We start from the raw sequence: 22283 nt of genomic DNA, 5'->3' as shown, positions 1-22283 counted from the left end.
TTAAGAGGCATTCATGTGGAAGAAACTTTTAATGTAGCACCACTTTTTAATAAGCGCCATCAAAATCGCGTTTATAACACTACATGTTACCACGTTTTGCACTACGTTGATTTATGCAATGAAGTACCCAAAAAACATTTGCTTCTAATTTCTCGGTGATGCATTTCCATTGTTCGTGTAAAAAAAGTACGCCTTTTAGATACAGCACAATGAGAAGTGTGCTACATTCCACAGTCAATTTCGAAAATTTCTGTTGCTTTTAATAAACACCCTATACGTGCACAGCACAACACGTATATATGTGTGTGTGTGTGTGTGTGTGTGTGTGTGTGTGTGTGTGTGTGTGTGTGTGTGTGTGTGTGTGTGTGTGTGTGTGTGTGTGTGTGTGTGTGTGTGTGTGTGTGTGCTTTTCGGAAAAGCGAGAAATGTGATTTTTCAGTCCAAAATTACGTTGGCAAGGAAGAAAGCTCAATTTCCCTGCTGCAGTGAAGGCTATATCCTTCGTCGTCTAACAAAACTTTCGCAGAGAGCGGACATTCATTCAAAAAAAGACATTAAAATAAACTCACGTCTTCTTCCAATTCGTGGACCTTGGTGTTGCAATCAGACCCTGAACCTACAATGACCGCACAAAGAAAAGCATTATCAGAAATTGTGATGAAATTGATCATAATTATTATTAAACTCTCACTGCCTCAGTATAATAACGCGAACTACTAAGCGTAAATTTTATAGTAATGTCCGGCCTTCTTGTTTCTTCACGCATAGGTAAATAATAACTTGAGCACTTACATGTTACCAGATCTGTATGATCTGCGCATTTTCTTTATTATGTATATTCGTCCAGAACATAGACATAATTCGAATATGAAGAAACGGTTCCGCGCTTGTAGCAAGGAATTAATTGCAGGTAATCTTGACAGCGCTCCAGGCTCAAAATCTAAGTGGGTAATTGAGAAGTTTATTTTTCTTATCTACCCATGTTGCTGAAGCGTATTGAATTGGACCACTTTGGTACATCCTGAAATTTGAAGGAAACATCACGAAGCCTATTGCAGATTTCTTGAAACCTTTCTTCACGTGTACACTAAGCATTTTCCGTTTAAAACTCTTAAACAATCTAAAAAGATAAGGAAGCCATGGGTTACACGCGACCACCTAGTAATGATAAAAAATAAAAATAAACTGTATCATCTATTTCTACGCACACGGTGCCCGTCACAGCTGAAAGAATTCAAGGCACTACGAAATAAGCTAAACACTGAGCTAAAGCGTGCTAAAATTATTTATTATCATTCACTTTTCTCTGATATCAATAAGAAACGCCCAGAGGCTGTTTGGAGGGTGGTGAACTCTGTTTTGGGTCGCGGCAAGAAGCATATCACTCCAGATAGTATCACAGTCAATGGTCAGCATATTACTGGCACAAATCTAGCTGAACACTTCAATGCATACTTTGTGAATGCTGGCGTGCCTGATTACAAGAAGAGCCCTACTAACATGTCACATACGCAATTTTTGAACTACAACATTAGTGACAGCTTGTTTTTAGCTCCAACCGATGAATCTGAAATCTTCAGAACCTTCATAAACTTGAAAAACAGCAGGGCCTTAGATATAAATGACGTGCAGATAAAGCCAGTAAAATACGTCATTGCATGTATCTCTCCCGTTCTAAAGCATATATTTAACCTTGCACTAACTTCTGCTGCTTTCCCCGAAGAAATGAAGATAGCAAGGGTGTCTGTAATACACAAAGGAGGTGATCATCAGTCCATGAAAAACTACAGGCCAATATCCGTTCTGCCAGTTTTTTCCAAAGGCTTAGAAAAAATAATCTGTACGCGTATAACTGTTTTTTTCTCTAATAAACATATCTTATCAGATGCGCAATTTGGTTTTCGAAAGGGAAGGTCGACAGAAACAGCTCTACTAACAATGAAAGAAATTATAGTTTCCAACATAGATAACAGACTTTACACGTTAGGCCTTTTTATTGACTTTTCCAAGGCGTTCGATTCTCTCAGTCATGAGATTCTTGCGGACAAGTTGTTCGCATGTGGAATTCGTGGGAAACCTTTGGACTTGTTGAAATCTTACTTAAAAAACCGCCAGCAGAACGTATGTTTGCAGAGTTTCCAATCGTCTTTCCGTCCTATTTCAAGAGGTGTGCCACAAGGGAGCATTCTGGGTCCCCTCTTGTTCAATCTGTATATCAATGACCTCGTAAATATTGAAAAATCAGCAAAATTTATCATATATGCCGATGACAGTAGCATACTATTTTCTGGGCCAAACATAAATGATCTAGTCCTTCAATGTAATAACACACTTTCAAAGCTATCCACATGGTCGAGTCTTAACGAAATAAAGATTAATCCTCTAAAAACCAAAATTATTATATTTCGTGCAAGGAGTAAAGTAGTTACACGGTTAAGCCCTATTGTATATGAAGGTCTGAACATAGCTGTGGTAAACGAACACAAGATACTCGGCGTTACGTTTTCCGCTCACCTTAGTTGGAACTCGCATGTGGAAGAACTATGTAGGAAACTGTCATCAACTACTGGAGCATTATCACGATGTCAACGCTTACTCCCCTCAAAGGTAAAACTTCAAGTGTATTACGCACTGTTCGCATCCTATATTAACTACTGTAGTCTAGTCTGGGCTACCACAACTAAACGGAACTTAAATAAAATCTTGCTTTTACAAAAAAAGATTCTTCGCCATGTTGCAAACATTTCCTACCTGGCTTCAACTGAAACGGTGTTTCAGGAATATGGCATCATACGGGTACAGCACTTATACAAATTTCGGATTTTGCGATCCTTCTTCTTTTCAAACACTTATAAAGAATTCCTTGTAACTATATCAAACCTAACACCTAACTACCCTAATAGGCTTACGCGACATACCTTAACATGGTCTGTTCCTCGTTACCGGACCACCTACAACTCACAGGCACTCCACTTCAATTTACCATCTATTCTAAACGAATTTCCTGAACTAACTACTGCTAGACAACGGCAGCTATGTCAGTTCTTCACATCAATGTTGTAAATAGAGGTCGCATAGTTATCTTGGAATGGCGTGCATGTGTCTTGTTTACGTGGCTTTTGCCCATCCTGTACTTATTGCATTTTTTTTGGTCCTGTCATCGTTGCGCGATGTCTGTTATCAGTGCTATTTTTACTCTTTATTGTTTGTGAAACCTGTTAAATAAACAGAATTTTATTTTTATTTACATTTTTTTTCTTTTTTTTCAAAAGTCTTTAAACGATGATGTTTATTTTATGCTGTATAAAACAATTGATGTGAACCCTGCTGTAACTCTGTATGTTAACTTCAAGTGAGCCTTTCGTAAACTTGTTACAGTATTGCTCACATGTTATAATTATGATTTAATATGCATATATGCGCTGTGAACGTCGGATGCTGCCAATGTAAGGGTCTTCAGGGACTCAGTCAAGCTGCCTAGAGCAGCTTTTAGCCCTGAAGACTATCCAGAATTTTCTGGTGAAATAAACTTTGATTGATTGATTTGATTGATTGAAACAGGAAGACGACGAGAATTCAAAGGAGGGTGAGAAAATTTAGGAAATGTTGTTTTGCGACATGATATACTTGTCAGCAATTTCAGATGGCCCATCCATCAACTTTTCACAAATAGCTGCGCAAATATTTCGCACAAATAGTTAGATTGGAAAGATGATTTGAGTTTCTCCTCCCGGCAGACGAATGCTCAAGGAATGAGCGCGGCCATCCGGCGACACTTGGAGATCGGTTCTACGAAGTGGCGCACATCGACCAACGGCGGCCTCTTATCGGCTCGCTCCCCTCTCCTCTCTACACACTCTTCTAAATGCCCTTACGAAATGGGGCGGTGCCCTTATCTTAGATTATCACCATTACACATTATACTAGTCCGCTTTTTGGACACCGATCCACATGGCCCGGCGTCCCAGAGTGGCCCCGTCCTCGACCGGCTGCGGAAGCCGCGCCAGAGTGGCTGCCGGGTGACAACGCGTTCAGTGAACGCAAGGCTGTCAGCCAACTCAACTGTTGGTCTGCCTCAGCTGGCATTGGCGCGAGCAGGCGATAGCCGTTTGAGCACCGTTTAATGCGTACCGCGTGTCCCGTTGTCTGCACCTCTCCGTTTAGATGCGTGGAGGGTCTTTTTCTCTTCTCGACTATACTAGAGGAGAGCGCATAACTCGGAAGAACATAAGCAAGCATTAAACGTGGCGTTTCGCATTCAGCAGGATCAAGTGCCGTCATTTAATCATTGCCCGAGAGGTGCCCAAATTCATAGAGTCTGCATGTGGCGATCCCCGCAGCTACTCATTAAATAATAGCCTCGTGATTCCTACTCTTGACGAGTCCTGTATATTGACACTTTCAAACACTCCTGCCATCATGGATGCCTTGCAGGAGTTATCGTTCTTTTCTGTTTCAGTAGTAAGCCTACGCTTTCATTCTCTTTAGCATGGGCTTATCGGCACTCAAACACAAACTTACGGTAAATATTTTCGCCAAGTGCTCCCCCTCTGAAAGAACCTAAGTGCGCGAAGAAAGCACACCTTAGTATTTCCGCGCAGGTATTGTTGACAGAGTCGATTTATTCGCTTTCGCTGCACAGCTTTCTTATCACGTGCCGCGCGAGAATGCGCACGGCATTTCATAGGATGTTATTGTAGCCTGTGACATGTGTGGCTGCTACACAGGGTGGGGGATTTGACCGCGGATTCCTCAGCGTCGTCGTCGTCGACGCTCTTCAGTTTCGAGGGGCGTGAATTGCAAGGCAGGAACTATGTTTTGAGGATTTGGTTTGGTTTGGTGCCTGTGGTAAAAGCACAAACCACCACGGGGCCATGAATTGGGCGGCAGTGGGCTGAAAAAGAATAAATACCTAAATAGGATTTTTTTAACTGAGAATTAGATATTAAATGAATTCTAATCGTTAATAATAATTTTCATGCTATAGTTGCTTAAATTTAGAAGTGAATATTTTTTGGTTTCTTGTTGTGGAAAATGAATCATTAAAATTAGCATGGTAGTATCCTTCTTTCCATTATAAAATTATATATGGCGTCACATACGTTCCTATTACAGTGTCCTAGTGCCGACGCCCCCAAAGACCAAATGATAGGTAGCGTAATGGCTAATCCAAGTTGGCGGAAGGAACCTTCTAGAAGTCGTTTTCTATGCACGTTGAACCTACGACACTATATAAAGAAATGGTCCATAGTTTCGGGTTCATTGCAGTAAAGACATTTAGGAGAAGGTGCCAAGCCAGATCTATGGGAATAGAAATAAGGCCGTGGTATTCGGCCACGCATACGCGTAAATGAAACTTCAAATTTTCTTGTTGCACACCATCCGCTGTGCCAAGGAAATCTAAGGTGCTGAAAATCGGCGTTACCTAATACATATGATTTCGCATGTTCTTCTTGAATGGCAATTTTTTGAAATCTTGCAGAAGTGACGTATATATGCCGAAGGTTTTAGGATCTTCAGTACCGGGCCTTTAAGAGATGCCGCTGCTAGTGCGTCTGCTGACTCGTTTAAAGTGAGCCCCACGTGCCCTGGCACCCATACCAGGTGGATGAGGCGTAAATGTTGGGGAACCAATGAATGAAATTCACGGAGAATGATATTTGAATTGGGCACAGATAAGGCGGAGCAAACAGACAAGGTGTCGGTTAAGATTACGGCTGAAGAAATAGATGTGGGAAGTCTCCGTAGAGATAGGATGATCGCCAATAACTCTGCTTGAAATATTGGCGTGTAGTCGAAGAGAGAAAGACCAATTTAATGATGTCGAAAAAATGCCCACTCCGGCGTTCTCCTCACTGACAGAAGCATCTGTGGCTATTACTGCATTTATTTGGAGGTTTTTAAGGTGGTCATCTAATAAACCTTTTAGGTATCGAATAGGTAGGAGCTTAGCGTTATTGGGAAATATATCGCCAAATTCAACACTTACTGACGAAGTAGGTAAATTTTGAAAAGCCACATCACGCATTGATACTTGTAATGGCTCTAATAACTTCTGCACAAAAACTACCTGGGGACAATGCAGTCTGGACCATTGATTCTCAAAGAATGCAGTTTCTTCTCGAGTAAAAATATAGTAGGAGCGTCTCTGGGGAGAAGCATAGATGTTTAGAAATGTTTGGACTGTCAGTATACGAAATCGAGTTTGAAGAGAAGGCGGATGAGTTTCATGATATAAAATATTATTGGCTACAAATTTTGGAAGGCCGAGACACAGACGTAGGGATTCGCGTTCTAAAAGAACCAGAGGACGTAACTTATACGTAGGACCTCCTGAAAATAACACGTATCCAAACTCTAGAATGGGGCGGACATACATACAATAAATCATCAGCAAGGTCTCCCTGCGCATTGCAAAACGACTGCTGCAGATTCTTCGTAATAAACCAACAGCGCGTGCTCCCTTAGATGCGATGTATTCTATGTGTGTCTGCCATTTAAGCTTTTTGGTGTAAATATTTCCCAGATATGTTAAAGAATTTACCTGCGGATTAATCTCCTGGCCATATGACAGTGTTATTCGGATAGGAAAAGTTAAGAGAAAGACAATGATCGCACTTTTGTGCTATCATGTATATATATCTATATCTATATATATATATATATATATATATATATATATATATATATATATCATTCGATACCGTGAAAATGCGATATCATTAGCGTATACGTATACCTGTACGTCATGATGCGTCGGGATGTGATTTAGCAAAATATTGACGAATACTGGGGAAAGTACTGCACCTTGAGGAACGCCCCTTGTCTGTTTGTAACTTTAGAAGAAACACCATTTTGATAGCAATAAAAAGTTCGACCGCTTAGAAAATTTTGAATCCATGCAATTAGGTACTGTGGAAGATTCACACTATTGAGTCTGTTGATTAAAGTACTGTGGTCGACACTGTCATATGCCTTCACAGTGTCTAATGTCACTAGGGCCACGTACTGGTTGTTGCGGCGAGTGAGTTGAATTCTACTCTCCAAGTCAACATGAGCACACCAAATTGAGCAGCCGGCCCTGAATCCTATTTGAGAATCACTTAATATTTGGTTCTCGCCTATCCACTTATCGATGTGACCATAAAGAACCCTCTCGATTAACTTTACAAGATTTGAGTTCAGAGAAATAGGTCTAATGTGGTCTATTGAATATCCATCGCCTGGCGTTTTGAGTAGTGGAATTATTTTGGAAACCTTCCAATCTGGATGAATCCATGCATTCTTAATCGAGTAATTTATAAAATTAAGGAAATCCTCGGGAGACAATTCGAATAATAATTTTATCATTGCTGTAGTTATGCCATCAGGACCTGGGGCTGAAGCTGGCAGCATCTTTATCTCTCTCATTTTTTCTTCTAATGTGACTGTTATGTACTCATTAACTGGTTCAGGTGCCGGTATATGATAGGGGCGAAGTGATGTGAATCGACGCTCTAAGCCTTTTGCGATATCCTCCAGTGACTGCACTAATTCAGTGGAAGTTAAGCTGACTCTACATTTATTCGGGCTGAAACAATCTTTTTAGACCGTAGAAACCGAAATAGGGCTTTTTTATTACTAGACTGCGATAGGTAACTGTAACGTTTGGTGTTATAATTTTCTTCCGCTTTGTCAACTGTCTGCCTGAATGTAGCTGCAGCAAACTTATAGTCATTCTAATTACGTGGACATTGATTATACAGTAACTTTCTCCAGGCTGCCTTTCTTTTTCTATATTCGCGTGCACAGTCCGAATTCCACCATGGCAAATAAGTACCACCTTTAGTTGACTGCATACTGAACTTGCATTTTTTTATAACTGTCACTTAGCACTCGACACAAATTAACTGCCTTAACTTCATCATTTAGGCCAACCTGCTTTTCTAAAGCTGATCGCAGTGAAACTTGAAATTTACTATAGTTAACATAGGTGCGGACATGCTTTTCAACCAAATTAATTGGGCGCGTTATTTCAAAAGTTATTGGAAGATGGTCGCTATTTGTGGCCGAGGTAATAGCAGACCAGGAGGAAATTACACAGCCCGAACTGGAAAAAGTTAGGTCTAACACCGAACGCGATTTGCCAGATACATAAGTTAGCGTTCTCGAATTTACACAACTAGGGTAATTTGACAAAACCCAGTCTAACAATCGTTTACCACAAGAGTCGGACCGATAACCCCATGATACGTGGTGAGATGTAAAATCACCAGCTATGATTATATCCTTTCTGTATGCTGCAACCGCGGCATCAAGAGAGCCTGTATTGCGGACTCCTGTAGGGAAATAAACATTGATTATAGAAAATGGGGCACATCCAGGAAGCGTTACATCCAATGCTAGAATCTCACTTTCAGTAGAGAATGACTGGTGACTAATTTTAGCTCTATGAGAAATTTTTGTTCACATGAAAATTGCTAATCCCCCTCTACGAGAAGGACGATCTAGACGAAAACTGCGATAATTTTTTTAATGATAACTCTTTTCTGTGGATAACCAAGTTTCTTTCAGAATAATCAAATCAGGAGAAAGGTCTTCACAGAGATATGAGATCAGCGGCTGCAGCAAAAATGGAACGACAGTTCCACTGCAGCACTTTCAAGCTTCCTATGTTGACGATATTCCGGCAGTATTAACTGCCGTCTGTAGAATGTTATCCTTCAGGAAATCATTCTTTGATCTTATTTCATTCATTTGATCTTATTTTCACTCTTTTTAGCTTTTAGTTTATGGAGGGTAGTAGTTCTCGGGGAGTATGGAGAAGCACGACGTTTACAAGTTCTAGCATCCTAATCCATGTTCTCCATGGTATCTAAACCGGATTCGTGACTGTGAAAGCCCTCATATTCTACATGGGTTGCGGGAGCTTCGGAGGCATCAGTACTGCGAGGCGAGGCCTCTGCCGCTACGTGTTTCACTATGTTCTCATCGGGGACTGATTTCAGAGGCAACACTTGGATGCGCAGTAACATGCAAAAGTTGCGACAACTGATAGGTGAGAACTTGTCCAAAGGTCTCTGAAAGGTTCGTAAATAAACTGTCAAGGGCTTTTGCCATAGCTTTCTCAACGGCAGCAGCTACAAGATCACCAAGAGATGCTTCCATTGCTTTGGAGTGACGAGCAGCAGCTTCAGCATAGCCACATGATTTCTCTAATGGGAGTGCACGAGCTTCACGACGCGAACACCGTTTCCGTTCTATAATTTGTAGAATTTCGAGCTCTTGGTCTCTTGCAGGGCATCGCGCACAGTCCGCAGGGTGGGAACCTTCACACAAACAGCGTCGTTCGCTCTCAGAGGAACACGTTTTTCCATCGTGGCCTTCTCCACAAATGCGGCACCGAAGCTCTGATCGACATCCCTTAATACTGTGGCCATATCGCCAACACTGAACGCATTGCAGTGGGCGGGGAGAAATTGCTTCCACCCTGTATAACAATGGCCACGCCTTGATCTCTGACGGCCTATTTATGCCTGCAAAGGTGACAATAACCGACTCTGGGGGGGTTCTTTGATTCTCACAAACGCGTGAACATCGGTAGACTGAGACGGCACCTGCCGGGGAGAACATCTGCAGGACTTCGGAAGCACGCAGACTCGCATCGGCTCCACGAACTAGCCCCTTAACGCAAGCTAGATGAGCAGGAATAAAAGGCCTCATCGGGTGATTCGCGAACATTTCGCACTTCAGAAGGTCGGAGACGCAGGTCTGGTCAGGCGAATAGCATATAATGCCCCCTCTGCCAAATTGTCGGACATCGGTTATGCTTTGGAAATGCGGGGTTGCTTTCCACAGCTCTTCTTGAATCATCTTGCGATTCTTCACGCGGATGAATCCCCCATTGGTCGGCACTAGGGCCACTGGAACGCTGTTAATGCCACTGCGCAAGAAAGCCTCAATAGGCATGTCATTAGTGGGAAGCGACGCCGTCCAGAGGAAAGATCTCTGGCCGGCAGAAGAAAGAGACATTAGGAACTCACAATAAGAGGAAAGTACAAGACAAAACTAAATAAAATAAACCACCCGATACTTGACCAATTCCCCGCAGAGAACAGGACAGGGCCACCACTCCAGGAACGATCGAACGAGCAGCGTTAAAATAACAACGTTAAAATAAGAGCACCTTCGTCAATAGTTTTCAATAAGTGTTTTTTTTTCTTATAATAAAATATTCAATTGTTAGTTCATGATATCTTTTGCTCATGCACATTTTCTTTTTTTTTCATTGTTTTTTCCCGTTTAATCGTGTACCCAATGACCCAGCTTTCGACTTCGTTTCTTCACATTTCTTATGCCATGGACAACGTTCTTCTTGTTCTGTTTCCCTTTGTTTATTAGTCAACTTGCGCGAGTACCATCGCTGTAACCACTTGCAATTACTGTTCGATGTCTTACAACTCAATGTGTGACGGCCTGATTCAGGACTTCGTTTCCTTCGTTGGACTGTTTGAGCCCTTACTGGGCAATAAAAGCGTATTTCGAGAAACTTAAGATGGGAATACTGGAGGCAAGTCAGATGCATCCGGCGAGAAGATGGGTGGATCAGAATATGACATTTGCGTGAGCATCGTTGCCTAGCTGCATAGGCAACTGAGTCCTACTAGAACCAGGTACCAAATCACCTATGCGAGACACCATGGTGACGTACCTCCTTTGCACGTCGCTACCATCAGTCCAGGATGGCGCCCTGAAGAACAGACTGCTTATCACCTTGTATAAAAGGTCTTATGACGCGGCCAACTATCCCAGGCGAGGTGTCACCTCAAGAGACGACGAGGGGCTGCGCGAAAGATGCGGATTACCTGATGCGATGCCAGCCCAAGTCGCGTGATGAGTCACGGCCTGTAGTGGAATATCGTTCGCAAAAAAACAACTGAGCCTGCTCCTGGCCTTTTAAAGAAGGCAAGTTCGCAGTGCTCCCATAATATATCTTAACAAGAAAGATATGGCTGCTATAGACAGGAGCCTTTGGAAGTGAACAATGAAGCGAACAAGGCATCCGTGTATTACGGCCGGCACCTTGTAGGCTCTCTGTCAAGCCGAACGCTTTGGCCTGCTGATCATGGACATCTGTAACACGATATAAAAACAAAGGTGGATTTATATCTAGTTTCGCAAGAGACCAGACCTGGAGTGGCTGGCAAAGATACATAGCATGTAAAAGTGACAGGTTGCGTGTATTCTTTATACGAGTATCTGTGACGCCCGAGCCAAAGTGCTCGTTACGAGGTATTCCCCCAAAATATGGATCCTGGCAGAAATTAGTGATCATGTGCTTCAGTCCAAGTTAGCAGTTATGCAGTTATACATGTATTACTTATATATATATTAGTTATGCAGTTATACATGTATTCAGTCCAATCAGTTAGCAAGTTACCAGCGCTTGTCTGTGGTATTTGTTTCCTCGTGTCCTTGTTTCATTCGCACTGTTTAACCTCAGTTCTAAATGTGAATCAACTAGCCCTCATCACGATCCTGCTGAAGCTTCACGGCCTGTTTACTGTCACGGGCTCAACTGATGTGTCTGACGTCTTGAGAGTGGGGCTTCCGGGTGAGACTTCAGGATTTTCGGTTAGTATCGTTGAGCTGGGGCCCTATACCGTAAAGCTATTCCAATATGTTTTTATTCGAATCTCCTGACGTCAAATTTGCGTAACCGCCGACGCAAGCATCGGGCGGTAACCCGCAGGGTTGTATGAACAGACCAATCAAATGCTCTCCTCGATCACAGACGGTCACTTTTCTTTGCTTGAAAAACAAATATCATTGCCTACACTGAGCGGCTTGTCTTACCTAATTGCCTGATAAGAGGCGAGGAGAACAGTCAAGTGGAGAGGGATTCGACGGGGCCGAGCCAGCGCACTGAAAATCGATAACCGCATGAAGAGGGTGGTGCCGGCATCTGCCATTGGTTCGCTTTCCCTTACTTAGCTTGCGGTGGCTGGTCGAAAATCGTGGTGGCATGCAACGGAAGCTTAAGAACGACAATAAAACGGATCCTTAGCAAAGAAGAGTTGGTAAAACAAGGTCGTAAACGAGCCGAAAGTGCTGGAAAAGGCTACACGGCCACGCAGAAAGCATTATTATACGCAAATAAACCAATGCTCTCCGGCAGGTGCGAGTAGCCAGTGCCTGAGTGATCGGCGGCAGCCATCTTTTGTTCCTTTTGGAATGGGGCAGCCTGCGGCTTTTCAGAAGAAAATTCAGTTTTGTTCGGCATATTCATGCATACATTGACGTGTACAGTACACGTCACTTTGAGGCGGTGAGTTCTCGAGGTTTTGTGACGTCGCGTGGCAGGCAGGTGAAGTGGGTGCAGCCCGAAAACACTTGACCAGTAGCCGAGGGCTAATGGCGAAATTTATCGAATCAGAAATACCTATTTTTCTTTTGCTCAGTAAAATGATGCATAATCAGTGTGTACACGTCGTATCACACGGGGAGCTATTGCGGGTTTCGTGACGTCGCGTGACAGACAGGCGAAGTGAGGGTGGTCCAAAAAAGTTTTTGACCAATCGCGGAGGGCTGATTGCAGAGTTGGAATAGAAAAGTTTTGAATAGGTGTACGTTATATTCTCCCTGTCGACAGAGGTTAAATTTGGTGATAGTGTTCATGTAAAAAGCCATAGTATTTGTAGTATTCTAGTTGTCATATAAACAACCGTTTACCTGGCAAGCTTTGATCAAGCGCTAAAGAAAGTCGCAGTTTCGCCCGAAAAGGGACGCATCGATTGCGACGCAAATTAGTAGATAGCTATACCAAGTAAGGATAGCAGCCTTATCGGCCGCATAAACTTGCGAACATTCGCTTACTAACGCGTAGGCGCACACAAGCGAACATGAAAACATCACACCCGATGAGCGTGGACACGCTGTCAAAACGCTGGTGTAAGCGCGGCAGCAGCAGCAGCGAGCGGAGTGACCTTTGTCGGTCGCTTCAAGGCAAAAGCGGCGAGAACACAGCGCGCACAAACGCGCGAGCCGCCTGCAGATCCGTTTGCGGCGTGTCCTGCCAGGGTTCTACTACGACATATAAATACCCGGGAAAGTGGATGGGACAACGGCGCCGCGGTAGCTCAATTGGTAGAGCATCGCACGCGAAATGCGAAGGTTGTGGGCTCGGTTCCCACCTGCGGCAAGTTGTTCTTTCATCCACTTTAATTTCCATTAATTTATCGTTTCTTTATTTCATTTATAAAGCACAAGTAATTTCCCCTATGTTGTCCTGGGTGTCAATGTTTGTTGGCTTATGATATGACTATATATATATAGTAACGCATGAAGAAAACGAAGACCGGTGAACGTGCTTGTGGTCCCGAGTGGAGGAAGGAAGAAGAGAACGACGCTGAGTTGATTAACCAGCTGGCCGCTCTCGCGCTCACCTTAGCGGTAAACGGTCCCCTTCATCCGTAAGGGTTATAAACGGTCTCCTTCGCACGTAACAAAGTGGTGGAGGTGCGGGGTACCGCTCACAACAACGGAACCGTCACCCCCGCAGCTTCGTCGAAGCCGTCGACTTGCCGGCCTCCCGCCATCAGCCGTGACCGTCTTCGGCGTGCCTGAAGAAGGAGCCACTCCGAGGGCAGCGCCTAGCAGTCCACTGCCATACTACCGAGTCCCACCCACCTTCGGAGGCAAAGCGGGGGAAGATGCCGACGAGTGGCTCGTCCACTACAAACGAGTGAGCAAATCCAACGGGTGGGATGCAACCGCTCAGCTCACCAAGGTGGTGTTCTCCCTCACCGATACCGCCCTCGTGTGGTACGAGAACCACGAGGACGCGCGTACGACGTGGGAACATTCTGTTGACGAGTTAAAGGCATGTTTTGGGGACTCAGCCGCCAAAGAGAAGCGTGCGGAGCAGACACTGTCGCAACGGGCGCAGCTACCAGGTGAGACATGCACAGATTATATCGAAGAAGTGTTAAAGCTGTGCAAGGTGGTCCGTACTCGCATGTCAGAAGAAGATAAAGTTGGACATTTGCTGAAAGGAGTGGCTGAGGATGTGTACAATTTTCTAATTGGAAAGGAGAGCCTCAGTTCTGTGTACGACGTCATTCGGCACTGCAGAACTTTTGAAACGCTCAAGATGCGTTGGATTGCACCAAAGTTTGGTCGGTTGGCAAACGTTACGATGGTTGCCAGTGTGGACACGAGTCCTTGCCTCGACTTTCCTTCGACCATCCGACAGATTGTCCGCGAGGAACTTTCCCGCCACGAAGAGCCGTTGCATTCAACTGTTGGCCACCATGGCGTGTACACGTCACGTGAGGCTATGACGGCGCCACATTCGGCCCCTTGGCAACCGATGGTTACCGCAGCGGCCGTAGAGTACAGCGCAGCCCCACAGTCGAGGATGACAACACGCCCGCCGACTCAGCGCTAAGTCCAACGCGCTCAGCGCATGCCTTATCGACGCCCGATGTATCGTCGTGACACACGCCACGAACGAACCCACAACACGCGGGAAAATGATAATATCCGCTTCATCAACGAACGACCAAGGTTTCGACCTCTTCCGGTGTGTTATTCCTGTGGTGTCCCGGGTGATATATCGCGGTTTTGCAACCAGGGTACGACTACGTGGTATGGCCAGCCGTCAGAGTTTTCTCGGCCCTCCGAACGGCCACAAGGGGCCCCGTGGCCAGCACACGTATCATCTGGCGACGAGTATTGGCCGAGCAGCTCCCGGAATCGCTTCCCGGCATCTGACAGGAGTTTGACACCCCCACCGCAACGTCGGGCTCCCCGTTCTCCCTCACCGCTGCGTCGCACCACGTCCCCTTCGTCACCGGAAAACTAGCTAGCGCGGCCGATGGAGGTGAGGTCGCTGGAGACATGCTACTGGCAGAAATACCTCCTGTGTTGATGCTGAAAAACGAACTGCGCGTGCTTGTAGATAATGTCCCTGTGATGGCTCTGGTGGACACAGGCGCAACAATTTCGGTCATGAGTGTCTCTTTTAAACACGTTAGGGCGAAAGGTTTTGTTTAAATGGGACGAAGATTCAAAGTTCTGTGGAGTGAGTGGTGAGCCGTTGCGACCTATTGGGGTGTGTAGTGCTCACGTGTTTTTTGGGAGGCCATGTTATTAAGACAGAGTTTGTAATTATTCCTTGGTCGACCCATGATGTTATTCTCGGCATGTACTTCTTGCGGGAGTGTGGTGCTACTGTCGACTGCCGCACAGGAAAAGTATTCTTAAGTGGTAGGATCCCATCAGGACTCCTGGAGAACCCTGTAGATCGCGAAACTACACTGTGTTTGTGGTGATACGGTCATACCTGCATCATCTACCGTTTGCCTTCCCGTTATCTGTTGCGGCGCCGATTCAGACAGCTTCGAAGCTAGGATAGAACCGATGCACTTTAACTGTCTGAAGAAGAATGCGTTGGTGCCACATTGTGTGGTGTCGATCAAAGGCGGACGCGCTGGCTTATGGACCGTAAACTGTTCTAAGGAGCCCGTTATACTATCAGACGGCATGAAATTAGCCTTCGCCAGGGAACACGCGTCCTTATCAGTGGCTGAACTTACAGATGTGCCGGAAGAACCTGATGGCCACAGTTCGGAAACGGCCCTTTTGTCGATGGTAAATAAATCCTCAGCACGAGTGAACGCCAAACGTTAGTGGGTGTGCTTTCGAAGCACATTTCGGTTTTCGACTTTGCGCAGGACAAAATACCTGCAATCCCTGCGTCTCGAACGCGCCATACCATCAACATGGGTTCGGCAAATCCGATTAGACAAAAGCCATATCGTGTTTCACCATCAGACCGCCGGATTATCAACGAACAAGTGCACGAAATGATGAAAAAGGGAGTCGTACAAGAGTCAGCGAGTCCGTGGGTAGCTCCAGTGATTCTTGTTAAAAAAAAGATGGATCTTGGAGATTTTGCGTCGACTATCGCCGTTTGAATGCTGTAACAAAAAGGACGTGTACCCACTCCCACGTATTGATGACGCAATAGACTGCCTTCATTCCGCCTCTTACTTTTCCTCAGTAGATTTACAATCCGGCTATTGGCAAATTCCAATGCATCCTGACGACAAGGAGAAGACTGCCTTTGTAACCCCTGACGGGCTCTTAGAATTTAATGTGATGCCATTTGGATTGTGCAACGCTCCGGCAACTTTCGAGAGATTTATGGACACTGTATTGCGCGGCTTGAAGTGGAACATCTGCATGTGCTACCTCGACGACGTCGTCATTTTTGGCCGCACCTTCAGCGAACACAACTCGCGTCTGGATATTGTCATGAACTGCATCAGAAACGCTGGTCTACTTTTAAACTCTAAGAAATGCCACTTCGGAGACCGCCAAACCCTTGTGCTTAGGCACCTCGTCGACAAGGATGGCATCTGCCCTGATCCCCAGAAAACAGCAGCCGTTGAAGCGTTCAGTGCACCGTGCTCTGTCAAGGAGCTCCGTAGTTTTATGGGGCTTTGTTCCTATTTCCGCCGATTCCTAAATTCGCCGACGTTGTGTATCCGCTGACATGCCTGCTACGAAAGGACACCCCCTATGAGTGGACTCCGGAGTGCGACTCTTCTTTTCGTAAGTTGAAGTTTCTGCTGACGTCACAACCGGTTCTTCAGCACTTCAGTCCTTCAGCTCCGACGGAACTCCATACGGATGCCAGTGGTATAGGTATTGGTGCCGTCCTAGTTCAACGCCACGGTGACCGCGAACACGTGATCGCATATGCAAGCCGCTCATTAAGTAGGCCCGAGCAGAATTACACTGTCACGGAACAAGAATGCCTCGCGGTAATATTTGCGGTTCAGCGGTTTCGTTCTTACCTGTACGGACGCCCCTTTACAGTGGTCACCGACCACCACTCATTGTGTTGGCTTGTCAATCTTCGTGACCCTTGTGGCCGCCTTGCGCGCTGGGCGCTCCGACTGCAAGAATACAGCTTCACCGTCTCTTATAAGAGCGGTCGACGACACGCTGATGCGGACTGCCTCTCGCGTATGCCACTTAGCACTACGGACTGTGACGCCGACGACTTCGATCACCTCGTGCCTTCTGTGTCACCGCGTTATCCAGACTTCAACTGCTTCAAAACCGAAGAGCGAAAAGACGCTAAATTAACACCGCTCTTCACCGCTACGACCGCATCGACGACAGCCAACCATTTCTGTGTACGTGATGGACTCCTGTAGAAGAAGAACTTTTCCAGCACTGGCGCACGTTTTCTCCTAGTGGTACCGGAGAGCCTTCGCAGAGCGATTCTGAGTGCTATGCACGATGACCCTACGTCTGGCCACCTAGGTTCGGCGAGGACGCTCTACCGGATTCAGGAACGCTTTTATTGGCCTGGAATGCGACAGTCTGTTGAGACGTATGTGGCCAGCTGCATGCAGTGTCAGCGTCACGAACGGCCATCTACTGCTCCAGCAGGTCCCCTGCAGCCGATCTCGCCTCCAAGCACGCCTTTCCAACAAGTGGGCATTGACTTCGTAGGCCCATTTCCAAAATCAGCCAAGGGAAACCGTTAGATAGTTGTTTGCGTCGACTACCTCACACGCTACTGCGAGACGGCGGCCGTGCCCTCCGCAACTGCCACCGCCGTTTCAACATTCCTGCTGCAATATGTGATCTTGCGACATGGTCCGCCTCGCGTGATCATCGGCGACCGTGGGCGACAATTCACAGCGGACGTCGTAGAGGAGCAGCTTCGTTTGTGTGATTCCCGCTTGCGTCACTCGACACCATACCATCCACAAACGAATGGGCTTACGGAACGTACTAACTGAACAATTGTAAACATGTTATCTATGTATGTTTCATCCGACCACAAGAACTGGGATGACGTATTGCCTTTTATCACGTACGCGTTCAACACCGCCAAGCACGAGACTACCGACATTAGCCCTTTCTTCCTGCTGTATGCACGGCCACCCCGGTACACAATCGACACTGTTTTCCCTTTCTGTAGTCACGAAAATCCCGCTGTCGCCGAGACTCACTGCCTCGCCGAAGAAGCTCGTCGTAGTGCTCATTTGCGCACTTTGGCATCGCAGGACAGATCAAAAGCACGCTACGACATTCGCCACCGTCCGGTAACCTATCGCCCTGGTGATTTAGTCTGGCTGTGGACTCCAGTGCGGAAACGCGGGTTATGCCAAAAGCTTTTGGCCACCTACGATGGACCGTTTGTGATTATTGACAGACTCACGGAAGTCACGTATAACATAGCTCGCCTCACGGCGAGTGGTACAAGAGCTGCCAAGACACAAGTGGTCCATGTCGCCCGCTTCAAATTGTTCACGTCACGACAAATGGATTGACTCGCCCGGCGGGCTTCGTCTGCGACGAGAGGAATGTTACGCATGAAGAAAACGAAGACCGGTGAACGTGCTTGCGGTCCCGAGTGGGGGAAGGAAGAAGAGAACGACGCTGAGTTGATCAACCAGCTCGCCGCTCTTGCGGTCACCTTCACGACTTAAAGTAAACGGTCCCCTTCATCCGTAAGGGTTATAAACGGTCTCCTTCACGCGTAAATATATTATTGATTATTATTTATTTGAACCTCAAGGGTCCCTGGTGGGACATTACATGAGGGGTGGGCGCAAGAAGGGTGGTTAACAATGAATGTTACATGCATGTTGCATGTTAATGAATGTTACATTTATATATATATATATATATATATATATATATAGAGAGAGAGAGAGAGAGAGAGAGAGAGAGAGGCATACGCAGAAATCATTTTTCTATGTAGGTTATGCGGCCAGGCGGTCGCAATTTGTGACGATAATTGCCGTCGTAATGTCCGTACTTATTTAAGTTCGATAATTCACTTTTTATTTACTGCAGTTAGCATGTATGTTTACATTGAAAACTCAGAGGTGGTGCCAGTTGGTGACTATACCATTTTGTACAATTTTAGTAACGCGCCTGTGTCCCGAGATATGGACGTCTGAAATTTCAGCCCAAGCCGTCTAATTACGCATGCGAGATGGCGGCGCCCGCTATGAAGCCCCTCGCTAGTGTGACGCAGCTGTTGCATATGGCGCTCCGTTTGAGGAGTATGCGGGGTGACAGGCGAAGGTGATTACTTTTCGTTCTTGGCCACCGTCTTGGTTCGTGTCCAGCAAAACAGAATGATGACTTTGCGTGGCGGCTTCGCTGAGCTCTTTCTTGAAGCAATGACTTGCCGAGTTGGTGCCACTGTAGCGCGGTTCCATTGTACACCCTGCATTGCCTATGCCTGAAAAATTGCTGTGAAATAGAAGGACGGCTGTGAACTGGCGTAAGTAGTGCACTTCATTGGTGTGTGCCTGGCGACTTTTCTTTATTCTTCGCGATGTTGCGAAAGTGCCGAACAGATCAGGCGACGTCTTGCAAGCACGTCGAGTGAACCCCTGAGCTTCCATTATGTGCCTTTGCCACTGATTGCCTCTACTAAGTTGGGCCGTTGGAAGAAGCAAACCCTGCGTTGGGACCTTCTGCGTTGATAAAAGGCTGCTTCGTCTGAGTCGAGGTATTATTCTACGACAGAAAAAATTGATGTAGTGCTATCAATGACGGAGATGAACGGCAATGCCTCATTAACAATGAGTCTGTACGCGTCTCACTATCCGCATCGGCAAGTTCCAACTAAAGCAACATTTGTTAGCATTTTCAGACGTTTTCGCACAAGAGGCTCAGTTCACCAACGAAGACAGCCCACGAAGAAAATCATCGATGAAGACTTTGAAATCGACGTCCTCGCCTGCGTGAATTGAACACTAAATGCAAGCATCTGAGAGATTTCTAAACAATGCGGGAATAGCGTGGGAACAGGGCACAATGTTCTAAAGAAGCACAAATTTCATCCATACCATGTGAGTCTTCATCAGGACCTAAGTGAGGCATACGTTAAAAAACGGGCAGGCTTTTGTAATTGACCCTAATAAAAATTGATACAAAGAGTGATTTGGACTGATGAGGCTCGATTTTGCAGGAACGGCAGAGTGAACATTCACAATGCTCACTGCTGGTCGCAAGGAAATGCTCACTGGCTGCGGCATCGCAACCACTAAATTCACTGTGGTCTAAATGTATGGTGTGGCATACTTGGGGACATAATCATTGGCCCTCACTTCTTCGAAGGGAACATCGATGGAAATAATCATGCGCACGAAATTCTTGCTGGTGTCGTCGATAAATTTGCGTCGAGTCTCCCGCTCAGCGAACTGCGGCAAGTTTGGTTCCATCATGACGGAGCATCACCACATGTCTCCTCCACTGCAAAGAATTCGTTAAACTGTAACTTTCCACGGCAGTGGATTCGACGCAAAGGAGATAAGCTTTGGCCGCCGAGATTCCCTGATCTCTCTCCACTGGACTTCATTTTGTATGGCTAAGTGAAAGACTGCGTTTGCGCAGTTGAGCCCACCGATGTCGACGACATGAAATGAAAATAGTTACCGCCTGTAGAAGCACCGACCCGGAAATGCTGCGCAATGTTGTCGAATCGACGCGAGAGTGGTTCATGTGGTGTGTTGCGGCGGAAGGCAAGCATCTTGAACATTTTTAAACCGTTAGTTTCTTGGCGATTGTCATAATTAATTCTTAATGGTGTAAGGTTTCATATCACTCGAAACTAATATTGCGTAAGCAATGGTGTATTTGAAGCAAATTTCTAAAATGTTTGTACGTTTTGTTTGTATGTAGGCCAAGGCGTATAAGGCGGCACTCGGCCTCCTCGGGAGCACGAGCACCGAAAAATTCATGGCGCTGGGAGTCCACAACACGCTGGACGAAATAGCCGAAGCACAGAGAACGGTGCAACTCGAGCGTCTCTCTGAAACGAGAACCGGAAGAAAGATACTGCGGGACCACGGCCTCGAGCCGAGGGAAGGCGAGCAGCAGAAAGATGTACCTATACCGGATAGCATCAACAGAAAGCTCAGTGTCTGCCCGATCCCGAGGAACGTGAACCCCGAGCACAAGAAGGAGCGGAGGTTGGCGAGGGCCAGGGCTCTCGTGGACCTCCACGCCAGAGAAGAAGGCGCCATCTACGTGGACGCGGCGGAGTATCGAGGGAGCAGTGACGCATACGCGGTGGTGGCTGTCGGGGCATCGACGGGTGCAACGAAGACCGCGGCGAGCGTCCGGACTCAAGAGGCGCACCGGGCAGAGGAGGTGGACATCGCCTTGGCCCTCTCCGACCCCGGATGCACGACAGTGTTATGTGACTCTAGAACGGCAGTGAACAACTACGCCAAGGGTAGGGTATGTAGTGAGGCTGCGCGCATACTGCACAAGGCCGAAGACATCGGACGCAAAAGCGCTGTGGTGATCAAGTGGTTTCCGGCCCACATGGGCAGTGACGTGTCAGAACGCGGGAACGTGAACCACAACGAGACGGCCAACTCGGCCGCGCGTGGACTAACCAACCGCGCAGCTGCAAGCACGGCCGACTCGGAGTGTTGGTCGCGGTGCAGTGCCAAGGACAAGATGGCCACCTTCAACAAAATAGTGAAGTGGTACCGACTTAACAGACAGACCATGCCGCCACCTCACCCGGGGCTTACCTGGGAGGAGGCAGTGTTATACAGGCAATTACAGACGGGGTCCCTGCTCACCCCGGTGCTAGCTAAGCACGTGTGTCCGAGCGTGTACGCGAGTGACGTGTGTAGACTGTGCGCTAAGGAGAGAGCCACCACGGCTCACATCCTTTGGGACTGTAGTATAAATCCACGAGAAGCCAGCGAGAAGACGGCAATCCCGCCGCAGCTAGAGGCTGCAACGAGGAGCTATGACCAAGAGACACAACTCAAGGCCGTCCAGCAGGTCTCGGCAGCTCCAGAGAGGCAGCGACCTCGCGAAACCGAAGAGAAGGGGGCCAGCACCCCCAGGAAGGGGGCGGCGGCCCTCTCGGATCCGCGGAAGTAGCGAGGAACCAAGACCTCGAGGAGCACAATGCACGAGACTGACGTAGTGGCCGCGTCGCGGTAAAAGCTTGTCCTCCCTGCGTGGAGGGAGCCTAACCGACTCTGCAGGCATTTTTACTAAAGTTGTTCTCTCTCTCTCTCTCTCTCTCTCTCTCTCTTGATTTACACTGTACTTGTTTATTGTTTTGTTCTTTTATTCCCACTTCTCCCGAAATAATACCAGTATACGAGCTGCGTGTAACTAAATAAATATGAATTTGACAACGTTGACACAATTTCATGCTCTGTCATGAGGACTGGTAGATGCGTTCTATTCAAAAAGGTGACACAGAGAATACGGGCCATTAACCC

At 46.5% G+C, this 22283-nt stretch overlaps 1 protein-coding gene across 1 annotated transcript in view; it reads right to left on the bottom strand.

Annotated features, from left to right (window-relative positions):
- LOC135910892 (uncharacterized) overlaps positions 1 to 22283 on the bottom strand; it is a 257520-nt gene that overhangs the window by 201904 nt on the left and 33333 nt on the right. The window contains exon 2 of the mRNA XM_070532769.1: positions 570 to 616. Coding sequence (XP_070388870.1) covers positions 570 to 616 — 47 coding nt within the window. The remainder of the gene's footprint in view (positions 1 to 569; positions 617 to 22283) is intronic.

This window comes from Dermacentor albipictus, chromosome 2 (assembly GCF_038994185.2).
Source record: "Dermacentor albipictus isolate Rhodes 1998 colony chromosome 2, USDA_Dalb.pri_finalv2, whole genome shotgun sequence".
In the NCBI taxonomy this organism is placed as follows: Eukaryota; Metazoa; Arthropoda; class Arachnida; order Ixodida; family Ixodidae; genus Dermacentor; species Dermacentor albipictus.
The sequence above is the reverse complement of the archived record's forward strand: the minus strand, read 5'-3'. Positions and strand labels throughout refer to the sequence as shown.